Raw genomic sequence first — 17,930 nt, forward strand, 5'->3', positions numbered from 1 at the left:
TGGAGAGTGGTAAATGAGTGGAATAAGCTTCCCGAGTCTGTTGTGGGTGCTACGACCGTGAATGAGTTCAAGGCAAGGTATGATAGATACTGTGTGAATGTTGAATAGTTGTTCTTGACATGATGTTAGGGCCTCCCTCGATGAGTCTGTCGACTCCTTGGAGTTTCCCGGAACAATAATAATAATAATAATTATCTTTGATGGACAGCATGGATTTGGTAAAGGGAGGTCATGTTTTAGTAATCTACTTATGTATTACAATAAAGTGACTGCTTCCTTGGACAGAGGAAACAGATACACAGTAATATACTTGGATTTCGCAAAGGCTTTTGATAGAGCACCTCATGATAAGTTGACAGTCAAATTAGAGCAGATGGGGTTGGATATTGGATTAGTGCATTGGATTGGAGACTAGCTATCTATCTGATAGGTATCAACAAGTTATGTATGGGGAGCGATATCCAGGAAAAGGAAAGTCACTAGTGGTGTGCCTCAGGGGTCTGTTTTAGGTCCATTACTGTTTAACTTGTATATTAATGATATAGGTGAAGATTTGGATGGAGATATTCAGTTGTTTGCAGATGATGCAAAGTTGAGATGAACCATGAAGTGTAGTGAAGATGTTGTGGCCTTACAGGAAGATTTGAATAGATTGAGTGATTGGGCATGGAAATGGTGATGTGAATTCAATGTTGCAAAATGTAAGGTTTTAAAATTTGGAAAACAAAGATGGAATGCAGAATTTATGCTTTGTGAGAATATATTGTTGGAAGTAGAGGAAAAAAGAGATCTGGGGGTGATAGTGGATAAGGATCTAAAATTTAGGGGACACATCGCCAAAATTGTGAAGACAAAACAAAGGTTTCTGGGAATGATGCGGAGGACACTGACATGTAGAAGTAGGGAGATACTTGTTCCGTTGTATAAGGCTTTGATTAGGCCACACATGGACTGTTGTGCCCAGATTTGGTCACCGGGTTTTCAGAAGGATAAAAGATGTTGGAAAATGTCCAAAGGAAAATGACTAAGGTAGTTTCTGACCTCTGGAATGTCGAGTATGAGGAAAGATTGAGAAGATGTAATTTGCAGAGTCTGGTGGACAGGAGGAAGAGGAGAGATATGATAGAGACCTACAAGTTGGTAAGGGGTTGTTATATGATCAATGCTGGAGAAGTTTTACAGAGAATAATGGGAGATCAGGGGAGAACCAGAGGTCATCCCTGGAAACTGTATAAAGAGGGTGTGAGTAGCGGATTGAGAAGCAGGTTTTTTTCATGCAGAGTTGTGAATGATTGGAATGCCTTGCCTGAGAATGTGGCGTGTGCAAAGAGTTTGAATGTGTTTAAAACATGATATGATGAGCTGTGTGTGTGAGATAAAAGGACCTCCCAGATGAGTCTTTGACTCCATGAAGTCTTGGGGTGGTAATAATAATAATAAATTTTCGTGCCTTTAAAGTGTTCTGTCCTTAGCCCGGTCATTTATTTATTTATGTATTAGTTTGTATTTTTACGACAGAGTTTGCATCAGTTAGTGATAGTGGATGTGATTTTTGAGGTAAGTATCTTGCTTCTTTGGCTAGTCTTTCTGCTCTCTCATTACCTTTAATATTTATATCAGCTGGTATCCATTGAAGTGTACAGTTCTTATTTTTCAAATTTAAAGTTGTTAGTTGTTCATGAATTTCCTGTGTGAGTTTTGTTTTTCCATATTTTAATGCTTCAGGTGCAGATTTTGAGTCACTGTAGATGGTTATTCCTTCTGTACTATTTATCACTTGATTAGAGAGATAGAATTCGAGAGCTGCTTGTATGGCTGTTAATTCACAAGTGAAGTTTGAAGCTATTTTGCCAGTTGAATATTTGCAAGAAATACTGTATAATGTATATTATCTCTTTAATATACATTATGCAGTTCTAAGAGAATATCAATTTATGCCAACTGCATGTGATTCTGTCTCAGTCCAGTTACGGAGCAGACATTCACATGAACTATGTTTATCACTTTCCCCTCTTCTTGGACTAATAAACCACATTTTTGCAACCAGTCTCGTTATGTAAAGCCACACCTCGTATACAACAGAATGATAACTCTTCTATTTCTACAAGTCGGCATCTTTCTCAGTATTGCAGCAATCCTCTGGGTTACCTTCACTACCTTTTGCAATATGCTCCCTGAATTTCAATTTTCTATCAATCTTCACCCCCAGGTCTCTTGTCTCCCCTGCTTTCTCCAGTACAGCTCCTCCAATTGAGTATGCAGCCTCCCATCGATGTATCCAAACTTCAAGACTTTACATTTTGATGCATGAAACTGACAAACCCCCATTCATTTGCCCATCTGCCTAGTTTATTTAAATCCTTTTGCAGGACTGCCACATCTGCACTATTACTAATAACCCTTCCCAGCTTCACGTCATCTGTAAACAACTGAATATCCCCTTGCAATTCATTGACAATGTCATTGATATAAAGGTTAAACAATACAGGTCCCAGTACTGAGCCCTGTGAACCCCACTTGTAACCTTCTGCTTCCTTGATATTCTCCACCATACACAACTCTCTGATACCTATCAGACAGCCAATCATGAATCCCATTGACTAACCCGACATCCAAACCCATGTGCTGCAACTTAAATATCTGCTGAATATGTTGCACCCTGTCAAATGCCTTTGCAAAATCCAAAAAAATAGCAGATATAAATATCTGCTACTGCCAGACAAAATGTCTGGTGGTAGTAGACTGGAAATGTCTAATTATAGTCCCTCATTAATTTCTCCAAGACCTTAACAAATACTGATGAACACAAACTGGCCTATAATTAGACACTTCCAATCTGCTACCGCCCTTATGCAATGGCACTATCTTACCTTTCTTCCTTGGGTACCTTTCCTGTAGCCAGGCTTTCATTGAAAAGCCAGGTCAACAGAGCTGTCAGTTCTTTAGCACATTTTCTCAAAACCCGTGGTGAAATACCATCCTGTCCCACAGCTTTACTGACATCCAGAGTACTCAGTATTTGGAACACACTCTCCTCTTGCACCTCTAAACTTCGAACCTGTCCTATCCCTCTAGTATTAAAACCTACTTCTCCAGGATGAAATACTCAAAGTATTTATTGAACAACTCCACTATGTGATCTGCATCAGTCGCTCTATTCCCATATTTATCCCACAATTTCATTCTTCCACAATCATTTCTCCTCCTACTGGCCACATAGCTAAAATATTCCCTAGGAGTTTCTTTGGATCTTAACCTTCCTACCGGCTAGGACGTCTATAGACGTCCAACTTAATCTGGATAAGATTCAGTCCACCTGTTTAAAGAACCTGGATAAGAAGTGCAATTCGACTGTCATGTCCATTAGAAGGTGTGATAAACCCTTACGCTGAAGAGAAAGGTTAATCGGATTATCTCCCGTTCGTAGCTGCCTCTCAGTTGCCTATAACAAGAAACGGACTTTCTTGTTCCATGCTGGTGAACTGGATTTTAGTTATATATGATAGACTAAAAATAGAAAAATTATTTATATTTTTGTTTTCTCTTTTTATTGTACAATACAGTTTTAATTTCTGGACAAAATATAGGTCTTGCATAATTTCTTCACTTAACCAATTTAATTTTTTATTTTTTTGTGCTAATTTTTTTCTAATCGCTACTAGACAAAAGATTTTTCTTTGTTCTCGAAGAAATTAATTCACGATAATTATTTGAAATATTCTTTTAAAAAAAGAAAAGAAAACCGGCTGCTGACGTTCCAGATTATATTAATTTTATTTTTGTACAAAACCATCGAAATCGAATAATACTTAACAGATTTCCTTTAGGACACGCTTGAGCAACTTTGCTTTATAGAGAATAACATGAAATTCTTTAATCATATTACTAAATTTTTTCTTCATGTTGTATAGTAATCTGTACTTTCACTTTCTTGGTTTCCTTGTATAATTGGTCATTACAAAATGAAATTAACAGTTATGATTTAAATTTATATTTTCTGCATAATTCAGATATTTTATTCTCCAATTTTTAAAGTAAGCGATACATTTGCTTATTTTTATCATTCAAAATATGTATATCAAATGTGAAATTTCATTTCCATATTTTTACAATAGAATTGAACTTTATTTCGCCTCTGATAGTTCAACCCCCCCCTCCCCCCCGTTGCATTACTATCACACACCTGAAAACTGTTATGAAACATAGGTACAGTTTTTATTTAATTCGTTATTTTTCTCTAGTAATTGTTCCACATAACTTTAATTTTTCGATACTGAAATTATGTGGTGATTATTATAAATTAGCAAATTATAAATCAGACAATATACATATTTCCTGATTATTATAAATCAGGAAATTATGTGATATTCGGATATAGGTGAAATTAATATTTAAAATCACTGTCATCCTTCAAATGCAATATCAGAATAAAAACCCGAAGTTTCGAAATAGATTTCGAAAGCCCGCTCTCGAAATGTATTGGTCTACAGACTGGATTCTGAACACGCCAATGTTTCGTGATGTTATGACTGAAAAACAATTCAGTCTCATCATGAAGTATTTGCATTTTCAGAATAATGAGGAATACGATCAGGCAACACATGCTTGCCCAGTCCTCAACAAAATTTATGATTTTCTGATGAAAATCTGTCAAATATGTAGATTACTCTACATTCCTGAGAGAGACTTGAGTATCAATGAAAGCCTTATGCCATTCAAAGGTGGACTGAAATGTAAGCAGTATATTCCCAAAAAGAAAGCGAAGTATGGAGTAAAATTTTTTATGCTTTGTGAATCGGAAAGTGGATATCTTTGGGATTTCAAACCTTATACGGGAAAGCAAACTGTAATTGAGCACGATAAATATTCGGATCTCCCCTTGTCGATGCGTGCAGTAATGCAGTTACTAGACCCTTTACTGGGGAAAGGTTACTGCATTATAATGGATAATTACTATATATTTGTCCTGAACTCGCTGATTTGCTTTTACAGCATCTTACAGATAGTTATGGTACTGTAAATGCAAAAAGGCGAGATATGCCTCCAGATCTGGCTTCAGGAAAGCTATCGAAGGGGGAAATCCGAACTTATCAGCGAGGGAAAGTGTTTGCACTACGTTGGAAAGACAAAAAAGATGTTTTTCTGCTATCTTCCCTGCACAATCCATCAGCGGAATCCGTGGAGAAGCATGGTTTGAAGAACGAAAAACCCATTGCTGTGTGTGTGCATACAACGACACTATGGGTTGAGTCGACAGGTGCGATCAGCAGCTGTCATTCTACTCTGTAATGAGGAAACAGCATAAAAAATATTACAAAAAAGTGTTTGGACATGTTATTTGAATTTTGAAGTGTTTGGATTTTGTTATTTGGAACAGTTTCCTCCTGTACAAGAAAAAAAGTTTGTTTGTCTACCATAACATATCTAGAATACAGAATAGAAATTGCGAAAGCATTGCTGCATGCACATGCACCTTCTTCAGCAAGCAGAAAAACAGGAAATCCTGCCAGACATCTGAGGTTGAACGCTGCTAACTCCAACCATTATCCCGAAAATCTACCACCAACGGCTAATAAAAAAAAAACCTGCACGCAAATATTATGTATGTAATAAAAAAAAAATCAGAAAGGAAACAAAAATCTGGTGCCCTGAGTGTAAAACTGCTTTGTGTGTTTACCCTTGCTTCAAGGTGTTCCATGCTGTTCAAGAATTTCAAATTCTGAACAGTATGAAATAAAAAAATGTTTGTTTTCAAGGCCATCAAAACAGTCCTTTTCAGGACTACAAATATTGATAGAGGGATACCCGAATGCACTGTTTCTTTTTCATCTTGAAGGCTAATTTTTAAGTTATTTTTATGACACAGAGAAACTGGAAAGAGTATTCCAGGTAAAGTATTTCATCAAAACAATAAAAAATAATGAAATAAAATCTACCCTATATATATATATATAAAATGATAAGCCTTTTTATGTCATGTTTATCGAAATGTTTTGAAACTCAGGGGCTACCCTGAGTGTCGAGTCTTCAAAATTCGAGTCATCAGAATTCAGGGGTGGAACCCCCTTTCGAGTTATCACAATTGAAGGAGAACTAGTCTACCATACCGGAACACGTGGGGTTGGGCGTAGCCCCCCTAGTTAATAAATGAAATATATAAATAATAACGGGAACATTTTCACCTTGCCAACACTACTCAACATTGATGTGATATGGGTTCCAAATTTCTTGTTTCGGAGATTGTAATATATATATATATATATATATATATATATATATATATATATATATATATATATATATATATAAATATCTAAGTTTTGTAATAAAAATTTCTGCTACAGTGAAGTTTGGCAGAATCAACAATATTATTACCACCTTATTTCTGTTTCTCGTGTGGGAGAAAAACGGTAAAATGTCACTCTTATAATTATATGAGATGTTATAATGGCAAAAATAGTAAGAAAAAAGTCATTTGCACTTTCTCTTCAAAACACAAAGAAAGAACATTGTAAATTCAGCCAGTGGAAAAGAAAATACTACATATTTTTCTCCTGTCATCTGATTTTTTTTCTTGTAGTACAAAGAAGAAATCACTGCATATAACATGAAGTCTGCAGGAGGGAAAAAAATCTAGAAATTGGTTACATTATAACGAATAGAGAAATCATGTCAGAAAAATTATTCACGTATGATTCTAATCTCAGCAGACATAACATTTTCTTCTAGATTAGATATCTAAAGTAACTGAACCTTTGCTACTATTTTACACTAAAATGAATGGGTATGTTCCCCAAGTGATTTACGTTTGTAACAGCTGTCTTGCGAACAATTTATGAAATAAATTATCTGAAATATCCGCAGATTGCTTAGGTCTATACCCCCCCCCCCCAAAAAAAAAGAAGATTATGAAACGCATATGCACCTTTTCTTTGAAAATAATTCAAATCCTCTTTTTCAAGGTAATTGTATGATTTAATTTCTAATTTTTGATAATAAAAGTGAAACTGATCATTATAAATTAAGCAATTATTTTGGCATAAATAATATATAAGCATGTAAACGAAATATCAGTATTTCTGTTAGGATATAGGTAATCAACAATCGAAAAGGAAACAAGACATTCTTGACATATTCTGCACTACAGCCTGGGGCACTTTAGTGTTCTCCCCTTTCTTCTCAATAGCACTGAGAGTTATAAGCCTTCAACTTTTCCTGCAGCCAAGAGGATATTACCAAGTATTTAGAAGACGTAGATTATTTCAGAAATAGCTTCCAGCAGCAGAAGAAGTAATATTTAGATTTTTTTAAAAGAAAAACAAACACAAATAATACTACTGAACTTTCTTTTGTGTGGTATGCATATAAACAATTTTGCATGATGAAAATATAGCATATTATTTCTAAAATTTCACATAATTTCAGCGGACAGTAGAACAGCTGGTTTTAGATTGCAAATAAATAGAACAGAATTAGAAGCTTCACAATACAATCTGATTGCCGTATATCTTTTGTCAAAATGGTAAAATGAAGTAATTGATTTTGAATGCTGTCTCTTTCAAACCTGTATAGAAATTTAGAGTAGTTATGCAATTCAGTTCCAGGAGAGAATAAGGAGGAGGGGGGGGAAGCATTAGAAAATCTTCAAAATGAGCAAAAATGTTGAATCATTCCGTATATGATATTTTTCACATTATATTTTCAACATATCTACGAGGTTATGCACTAGATATTATCGTAATATGCATAATACCAATAAATAAATCAATGACGAAGGCGAAGAATCACTGCTAAAATATCATTGGATGTAAATTTTTGATACCAAAAAGACACGATCGGAAACCGAGTAATGCAATTTAGCATTTTAACATATTTTTTTTTATTTTGTCTTTATGAATAACAAAAAATCGTTTCTAAATCTGAAATGTGATGATCCATATAATGCTATTTCGCTAGAAACGAAAGAAAAAGGACATTTATTTCAATAAATATTATTTAAAAATATAAATATTTGATACAATATTTTCAAAGCAAACATTTGAAAATTTTAAAATTCGAAAAAAAATTATTCAACTATTATACGTAAAGTGAAAGAACAATCAGTGCAACTCTTCCGGTGCACTGATTTGTAGAATAAAATACACCAAATTTACTATCACTAAATAGAAAAACTGATCAGTGGTCATTTCAGGATTGATTTTTTTCGCATATGTGAAATTCGTTGGTCACTCAGCAACAGTTAATCCACTAATGGCTATAGAATAGCCGTAACAAGATTAACGCCGGAGGAAGGTAATGGCATGATAAAAGGTAGAATGTCGACGAAGTTTTGATCCATGAAAAAAGCTAGGGAGTGTTGAATATTTCATCCACACTGGCCGGTTGGGAGGTTAATGCCAATCTCTTCTCATATTCCAGTTTTGCATTCCTCACCAGACTAGTCACTCTCCTGGCTTGAGTCTTATATTCTTCGTGCATCTGCTCTCCACCCCTCTCTCTTCCATAATCTCTTTTTCACCTGCTTTGCTTTGATATCGTTTGTCATCCACTTTACTCCAAATTGTGTCTGCTGCTTCACTTGTGGAATACAGCTTACTATCGCTGCTAACTAATATTCCTTCACAATTTCCCAAGCACTAATGATCAGGGGCAGCTCATGCATAGGCACTGTGGAACTGCAGCATCCCCAATTTTTTTCGATATATAAATATATTTATTAATTTATTTATATTTGCTTGTAATATTTAATTTTATCATCAACAATCCTATACATTCTCTTATTTTGTATAAAAAATAATAAAAATCCATTTTGTAGCACTTAGGAAGGTGAAGGATGCTAGCAGCTGTGTGTTTACCGCAGTGTCGTATTGCTAGTATTTGCTGCACGCGCAAGCATATGCATGTCATAGTGAGATGCGAGCTATTAGTGTAATGCGGCACTGTCCATCTCGCAGTTCCATTGTTGTTTATATGCAGATTGCGCCAGTAGTAGAGTGTTTGTAGTGCTTATCGTGTTTACTCCATCTCTTTAAATATTTGGACATTACAATTAAAGGCATAATATTTGTTATTGTTTTTATTTTAGAACATTATTGGGGTTATTGAAAATTAAGACCTCAAAATTTTTGAGTAAATTTGAATGATACTAAACTATATGATTTTATCGATAATAAACAATATTTTTTCATGAAACAAAACAAGAAGAATATATTGTATTTTTAAGTAATTTGAATTATATCAAACTGTATAATTTTATCGATAATAAACAATATTTTTTCATGTTTAATTTTTTTTAAAATTTTTACCATAATTTTGATATTTTATCAAAATATCAAAATTATGATAAAAAGGGGAGGGGCACCCCAGGCGGCACTTTGAATCTTACCCTATACTTCATTTTAACTTTTTATAGTATTTTGGTGTGTATTGACAGGGACGGCAAAAGCTCTAGCAACGCCCTGGCCCTGGCTAATTATATGAAAATATGTATGTATAAATGTTTGCAAATTATCAATAAAAAAGACAAAGATAATGAAAGTAGGCAGAAACATTGAATCATCAACTGTATCCTGAATGAAGTACCTATGGAACGAGCAAAGTGTTTATTTAGGCACAATTTTTAGTGAAGATGGCAAAGTAAATATAGAAATAGACAACAGAATTAGTAAATCTGGTGTGGTAGGAAGTCATTTAACAAATTTATATGGAATAATTGAAATTATGCGAATCACTACATTAGCTGCATTAAAACTTGTTTCACTGCTTTTTTGTATACAGCTAATGTAGTGATTCGCATAATTTCTCTTATTCCATATAAATTTGTTTAGCTGACTTCCTACCACACCACATTCTGTTGTCTATTTCCATATTTACTTTACCATCTTCACTAAAAATTGTGCCTAAATAATGTTTTACTTTCTATAGGTTCTCCATTCTATAGAATGGAGAACTATAGAATTAGAAATAATACAGTTGCTCAAAGACTAGAGATCACAGATATGACAATTCTGAGAAAGATTGGAGGAGTGAACAGATGGCATCAATGGCAGTATCATATTAAATATGAAGATATTAGGAAAGAACGTGCCATTGTTCATATTCAGAAATGTGTTAGCAGAGGTAATCTCAGGTGATATGGTCACTTAAACAGAATGTGAGAGGAAACATTAGCAGAACAAGTGTTCTTTTCCAGGTTGACAGAAAAAAGACCCAGAGGATGACCAAGATTTAGGTGGGTCGATTAATTAGCAGATTAATTAATTAGATGTTGGTAATGATGTAACGCAGCGTTTCTCAACCCTCCTAAGTCCAAGGACCAGTAAAATGCCTAAAACAATAACAATTCTACGGACCACTAAGTTACAGAGGCATAGCTGGGGGGGATTTCTTAAAAGCCAAAAAAAGTGCTGCCAAGGCGATCTGCCTCGCTTGCACTCTTTTGGCCTTTAAGAAATCTTGCCATACTGTCTATGACAATAAAACTATATTGTTGTTCACTTCGCCTCCTCTTTTATTATTTGTCATTTTGCCGGCAGAATGACGAATAATAAAAGAGGAGTGAAGTGAACAACAATATAGTTTTATTGCTTCTGCCTTTGAACATTCTGATGCTATTTATTGGGTTTTTTTTTAAGATTTGATTTGCTTTCAATGATTTTTACTTATTCAATTTTAATTTGTTTTGTTTGGATAATTAAAAAATATATATTTATTTAATTAATTTAAGTCTGCCTGCGGACCACCTGTCCCATCGTCACGGACCACAGGTTGAGAAATACTGATGTAACATTTTCATGTAGTACTATCATAATATCCTGTTCACTCCCTGTGGGTACATATCATGAATTTGGTGGTGGTAATCTGAATGTAGGTATAACAGCTTATTATTAATAATACTAGTCAGTCATAGAATCCTACAGGTCTCTTGAGGGTACATACCAGGATATAATGATGAGCTAACATAATAGTAAACTTTATCAGGATACAGCAAAGGCCCATTTGTACTTAATTTTAAGTTGACAAATTACAGTAATGCTTTTTTACTGTACTCTAATACATATACACAGAAAATTAATTCAATATTTTTGCGAAGAAATATTCAAGATTTATCAAATAATGGGAAATTTTATTTATAAAAACTTATTCATAAAATTTAAAAAGTATCATTTCTATAAAATCTTTAATTTGAAATAATTATAAATGTTTATCTGTCAACAAGGCAAACCTTTTTTATTTTTTTATTTTTTATTTTCTAGAATTGCTGTTTTTTCTATCAGAGTTCTCAGGGATGAAAGGATATGTGTGATAGCTGAACAACGTCCTGATTGTGCTGAAGAAGAGGTGATTAATAACACAATATTCATGTTTATTTGTGACATAATTTAATTTCTAATATTTTCTAATAATTTCTGATTTTTCTTGTTAGCATTTTAATAATTAAACAAAATAATTTCATACAGATTTTCACTTGTTTAAAATATTTTCATCACAGTGATGTCATTGAACATCCAAATCCCATGTCATCTTTATCTTTTCTGGCATGTGGAAAAAATTCATCTGAGTAAAAATCATAATGTTAAGATGGCTGATATTGTGCTAAAGAATTTAACTGTTTTTCTTTATTCTTAATTCAATGGAACACCAAAACATTCCCCTAATGCAGAAATGTTTGAATTATCTGATGCACTGGAACATTTTCTGATGAATTAGTTTAACTTAAAAATGAAAGAAAGAAAAAAAAATGTACCTCTTAAAATCAATTCCAGTTTAATTGATAATGTTATTTCACATTAGCATTGAATAAAATATAATATAATCACTGATGTAATTATCAGAAATAAAATAAAATTATTAGAAATAAGTATATAAAAGTGAAGTGAAAATTATTATTATTAAGTGACACCCCCAGGGAGTCCAAAGACTCATCGAGGGAGAGTGTGCCAACAGCATCGAACGATTGATTCCCTTCCAACTACTAACTGCCAGACTTGCTTAACTTTTTACGAGTCGTTAGTAGCAGAGGCTCTACCAATCGACCAACCTTTGTTGGCAATAAAAAAGACCTAAACTGTGAAAAAAAGGTAGGAATTCAGAATTCAGCTGTGTTCTGAATGGAGAGCTTATAGAACAAGTAAAATATTTCAACTATTTAGGCACAATTTTTAGTGAAGATGAGTTAAATCTGGAAATAGACAACAGAATAAGCAAAGCTGGTATTGTTTGGAACAGTCAAATAAATTCATATCAAATGAGAGAAATTATCCAAAACTGCTAGATGCAAGACAATGTTCAAACCAGTTTTAAGTTATGTATCTAAGAATTGGGTTAGAAATTAAGCACTTAAAGATTAAAACCGCATATGAGATATAAGAGTTTATAGAAAAATCGAGGCCTGAACAGATGACATCAATACAGAATCATATTAGAAATGAAGATATTAGGAAGGAATACATTATGAAAAATTATGGAGACAACTACTGTGTTAGAACAGAACTTTAGTTTAATATAAACCAAAATAAATACTCGACATTTCGACCTTCATATCAAGGTCATCATCTGGAGCAGACACATGTATACAAAGAAACAAGCTGCACTACAATCTACATGGTTTGCTAAAGTTACTGACCAACTGTTACAACAATTATTGGCCTGACTTCTGGTGAGGGGGGGAAAAAACAACCTTTACTACATCAAAGCTAGAGTCCTATTATTATCTATTAGGTTACAAAATTAAATTGGGCTGGAGAGCAACATGTGATTACAAAATATGTGATTATACATATAAATTTCAACCAATTTGTGTGGAATAGTTTCCAATACAAGCTGAAAATTACTTCAAGTCCTAAAGTACTAGAAACTAAGTAGGCTGAATATGTGCTATCCAAATTCGTGGAATTTTTATGCCACCATTATTGTTGAGATTAGGATGGTTAATCAGAATTTCACAGGCTTCTTTAAATTTTCTTTCATACCAGGTTTTTGTATGATGTAAAGAGCAGGTATTTTTCCAATTGATTGGTAGAGCCTCTGCTACTACTGGCTCATGCAAAAAGTTAAGCAAGCTTGAGTGTGGTTAGTAGTTGGAGGGGGCCCAATCGTCCGATGCTGTTGGCACACTCTCCCTCGATGAGTCTTTGGACTCCCTGGAGGTGTCAAATAGTAGTAATAATAATAATAAGTACTGTCTTCCATGGGTAATTCAGATCTAATAACAAAATATAAACAAATAATGATTTACTTTATGAAATATTTTAAAACAGCATGTACAGAATAATGTAACTTCATAAGATACAAAAAATGTACACCTACCTTTCAATTGTTGATGCAACTAGTTACAAGAGAACAATGCAGCCCACACAAGTTATATTTCGGGTCACACAAAAAGTCGTAGTAATGTCACAGTGCTTCCCAATAATGTGAAAATTGTAAAATTTTGAATTAAAAAAAATCCACCACTGCTACTAGCAACACACGTGCTTTTAAAGAATTCCTCCGTGTGGGCTGCATTGTTCTCTTGTAACTAGTTGCATCAACAATTGAAAGGTAGGTGTTCATTTTTTGTTTGGCACAAAGTTTGTTTGCCTACACTTTAATAAAGGATTAAACCAAGTATATAATTTCTTGGTATCTTTAATTCATAGTATAATCAAGTGGAGAAACTTTCAACTACAATGTTGCTCTGATTGCTCATACGATTTCTTGTCTATTGAAAATTATGCTAGCCAGTAAAGATAAGAAAGTTGTTATTCCTCTTCATAAGGGCTTGATGCATCTGCATTACTATGTACAGATTTGGTCTCCTAAGTTTTTGGTAATGAGAAAGTAGTGGGGAGGATTCAGAGGATTCAAATGACCAAGGTTGTGAATGGTCTGTGGAATGCTCCCGGTGAGGATAGATTGAGGTTTATGGGTTGCAGAAGGTGGTTGATTGTCAAAAAAGAGAGAATATGATAGAAACATTTAATTTACTTAAAGGGTTTTTATAGGATTGATGCATTGGAAATGCTTCAGCACTTGGCCAGAGGGGGTAGAACAAGAGGTTACCTGTTGAGTAAGAATGTGGTTGGCAGAGATGTGAGGACCAGAGTTTCCACTTGGAGAGAGTGGTGAATGAAGGCATTGGGTGGCCAGAGTCAGTTGTGATTGCTTTTTCTGTTAATTGATTTAATGAGAGGCATGATGTATATTACGTGGATAGTTTGGGTATCCCTCAGTGAGTCTTAAGACTTTCTGGAGGTGCCCTTACAATAATAATGATAGATTTTTAGAATATCAAAGAGTTTATATTGTAGAAGGTGTTTTCACTTGACTACAAAGTAAGTATATTTGATAAGAAATTGCATTATTTTTTAATCCTTTATCCAAATGTAAGCAAACATAGTTTGCTTGTTAAATCATCTACACTAATACTTGGATCTAGAGACTGTCGACTTCATATCAGTTGTCTGAGTATCTCATAATACAAAAACATTATGAAAATGTCCCCTGGTTTTGACTATTATTAAGGTCAAAACCAGTCTGGTAACGTACTTTCAGTAATACTTTACCAAAGTGTATGCATGTGCAACGTCTTCATGACTGGCCTACTTTCTCACTACAATCTCAACAATCTCACGCACTTTCACTCGGCCATCTTTCATAACGATACCATGGATTTTGTGAATCATTTCCTTCATAGTGACCTCAGTTGGGCGTGTGGAGTGCGCTTCATCTTTGATGGAAGTATGACCATGTTTAAACTCATTTATTCTAAAATAAATAGTCTTTAATGCTTGTGCAGAATCCCCATGAACTGCTTCTAACTCGGCTTTGATCTGCGTGGCCGTCCTATTCCTCAAATAAATCCATCCATTTCCTCAAATGTTTTATCTTCACTTCATCTTCGATGGATGTACGACCACGTTTAAACTCATTTATCCCAAAATAAATAGTCTTTAATGCTGGTGCAGAATCTCCATGAACTGCATCTAACTCGGCTTTGATCTGTGTGGCCATCCTATTCTTCAAATAAAGGCCATCCATTTCCTCAAATGTTTTATCACTGTACAAAGCTGGTTTTTCTCCATTTTTATGAAAAATGCGAGCACAGTCATTTTAAATGTTTGCCAAATGAGAACTACATGTCGCATGTGGCTAAATTTTGCCAGTGATCATGAAAAAGATGACACTGGTATGAATGAATGAAATGTGTCACTGTCTATTGGAAATTTACCAAACTTTTCAAACAACCCATGTAATTCCTGGCAAATATAACTTAAAGAGCTTATATCTGTATCTTGTCAGTCTTCACATACTAAATATACATAGGCTGTTCAATAAGTAATAAGACTATATTTATACAGAAAACAGATTACCTTTAATCGTCATCATTTACATGGTCTTTTTTGAAGTAACTACCGTGAGACGCGATGCATTTGTCCCAATGTTGCATCCACTTCTTAAACACATGTGAAAGTCCGTTTTTTGAGAGTTCTTTCAAAACCGCCTCTGCAGCGGTTTCGAAATGGCGGCCTCTTAGTGGTTTCTTGAGCTGAGGAAACAGCCAGAAATCGCATGGTGCAAGATCAGGACTGTATGGAGGGTGTGGTAGGATATCTGTGTTGTTCTTCTGCAAAACGTCTACTACACAACCAGCAATATGTGGCCTTGCATTATCGTTGTACAATAAGAAGCCATTCTTCAGCAATGGATGCTTCCTTTTGACGTGCTTGATGATAATCGCTGCTGTGTTGATCATTGTCTATGTGATAGACATTGAAGGTCTTCCCTCATGTTCAAGATCTTCCACATTTTGCCTTCCTTCCTTAAAAGTTTTATGCCAGCGAAAAACACTTGCCTTCGACATTGCTTCATCGTGGAAAGCTTCGCGTATCATGTTAAAAGTGTCCGATGCTGATTTTTGCAAACACACACAAAATTTAATCACATAACGCTGTTCCAAGGATGCTTCCATTTTGAGGACTGGTCGCGCCTCGTAGGCACGGCGAAACAAGCTTGCGTTTAGTCACGTGGCACTCTGGCACATCAGCCCATATACGGCATCTATCAACCTCTTTTGTTAATACAGACAGCAACATTTCTTTATTCCACAGAAATTAATATTGTGATGAGTGGTTTCGCCACAGTAAAATTAGTCTTATTACTTATTGAACAGCCCACATAAATTGAATTCTCTTTCTTTTTCATTTAGGAAATTTGGAAATCAAGGAAAATTTTCCTAAAGTAGAAGAATGCTTTCCTACTTCAATTACATGGTGATCAGCATTCATTTTGGCATATCAGAGTCTACTGCCATTTTGAAATAATAATTTTAGTTAAAAATAATAATAATTGCTTGATATTTACACTCTCATCTTAGTCATCATCATCAACTACAGTATGTGCCCACACATACACACACAGATATAAGGAGGGAATTAAATCCGCTTAAAAATTTTGACAATATGTCCCTGTACATCTTAAACACTTTTCCACGGATCCAATTCAATAGAGAAATAGAAAGTAAGAATAGTTAGACTTTCCTGGACAACCAAATTAAGACAACTAAATGGATCTCTGACCTTCACATTCTACAGATCCCCCCCCCCCCACATACACATGGAAAAGTATAAAAACCATAAACATAAACTGTGTAAATGGTCATAAACCATTTATAAAGTATAAAATCCTTAGTCCACTGGGAAAAATTAATTGCTCAGATAACATTGCACTTACCACAGAACTCACGCACATGAGAACTCGTTTTTGGCCAATGACACTACCTCCCCACCAAATGAGAATTCTAACACCACGTACTCCCCCCACACACGCACTTCCAAATATAGACTACAGTAAATCTATCACTATTTCTTATATTTGTGACATCTCAGAAAAGGTGGCCAAGATTTTAGAAAATGCACAATCTTGTGACCACTTATAAACTACACAGAAAGCTAATAACCCTTATCTGCTCCCCAAAAACCAGCTATAACCACTGGATTTACCCTGAGTGAATCAGGTAACCTGCAACAGCAACCATTCATACTACGGCCAAAAAGGCAGGACAGCCAACATTATATATCTGAACACTGGGACTACATCCATTTCCACCACTAAGGCCACTCAAGATTAGCAGATCATTCCCTAGATACTCAACACTGGATCTGTTGGAAAAAGCCGCCTTACTCCACCAAAACAAATTTAAATTTGAGAGGCTTTTCCTCAAACGTGCTGTAGCTCTTACCAACTGTCTCAACCTAAGCAAATATGGTTGTATCAAACTGCCTCTCGTATGGGAAACTTCACTCTGCAGGCATTCAGTCCAATGGTCAAGAGAACACTCAACCAAAGTCTAGTGACATGGCATAATTATAGGACTTCATTCCAGCATGTAACTCTCCTGTTCCATCTTTGTTACTGAAGTGTGCATGTGTACACTTGTTTGATACGAATGTATTAATCCCTGAAGATGCCAAGTTAACTTTGCTGAAATATAGGAAGTAATAATTAAAATTTTTAGTTACTATCTAATCTACATTGTCAGTTTCATGAAACAACATGATGTACCCAGATATATGCTGTGTTACAGTTCTTACATTGTACTTATATATGCTTATTATGTCTTATATCCTTACATTCATAATTTAGCCATTGACCCTACTCTAACTTCCAATGAGGGATAAAAATTTTAATATCTTAAAGTAAAATTTAATTTATAAATTAGAAACTCTAAATGAGTAATGCTGTAGAAGACTCATGAATTCTAATGTAACTTGTTTTTCTTTGTGTATATATATTTGTACCTTAATGTGTAGGTCAAATGTTGAGTAATTAGTTTATTTTAATTAAGATTAGTTATTCCTCCATCAAGGTAGGTCCCCATATGTACTCTAATGTTATATAAAGGGGACATTTTTAAAATATAATATAACACTATGACATCACATAATTCT

The 17,930-nt window shown here is 34.5% G+C and overlaps 1 protein-coding gene across 1 annotated transcript in view; it reads left to right on the forward strand.

The window, feature by feature from the left end:
- LOC150108732 (disco-interacting protein 2-like) overlaps positions 1-17,930 on the forward strand; it is a 936,780-nt gene that overhangs the window by 668,847 nt on the left and 250,003 nt on the right. Inside the window, exon 27 of the mRNA XM_090416186.1 lies at positions 11,256-11,340. Coding sequence (XP_090272312.1) covers positions 11,256-11,340 — 85 coding nt within the window. The remainder of the gene's footprint in view (positions 1-11,255; positions 11,341-17,930) is intronic.

This window comes from Typopeltis vanoorti, chromosome 3, assembly GCF_054136105.1.
Source record: "Typopeltis vanoorti isolate ZY-2024b chromosome 3, IOZ_Tvanoo_1.0, whole genome shotgun sequence".
Lineage (NCBI taxonomy): Eukaryota > Metazoa > Arthropoda > Arachnida > Uropygi > Thelyphonidae > Typopeltis > Typopeltis vanoorti.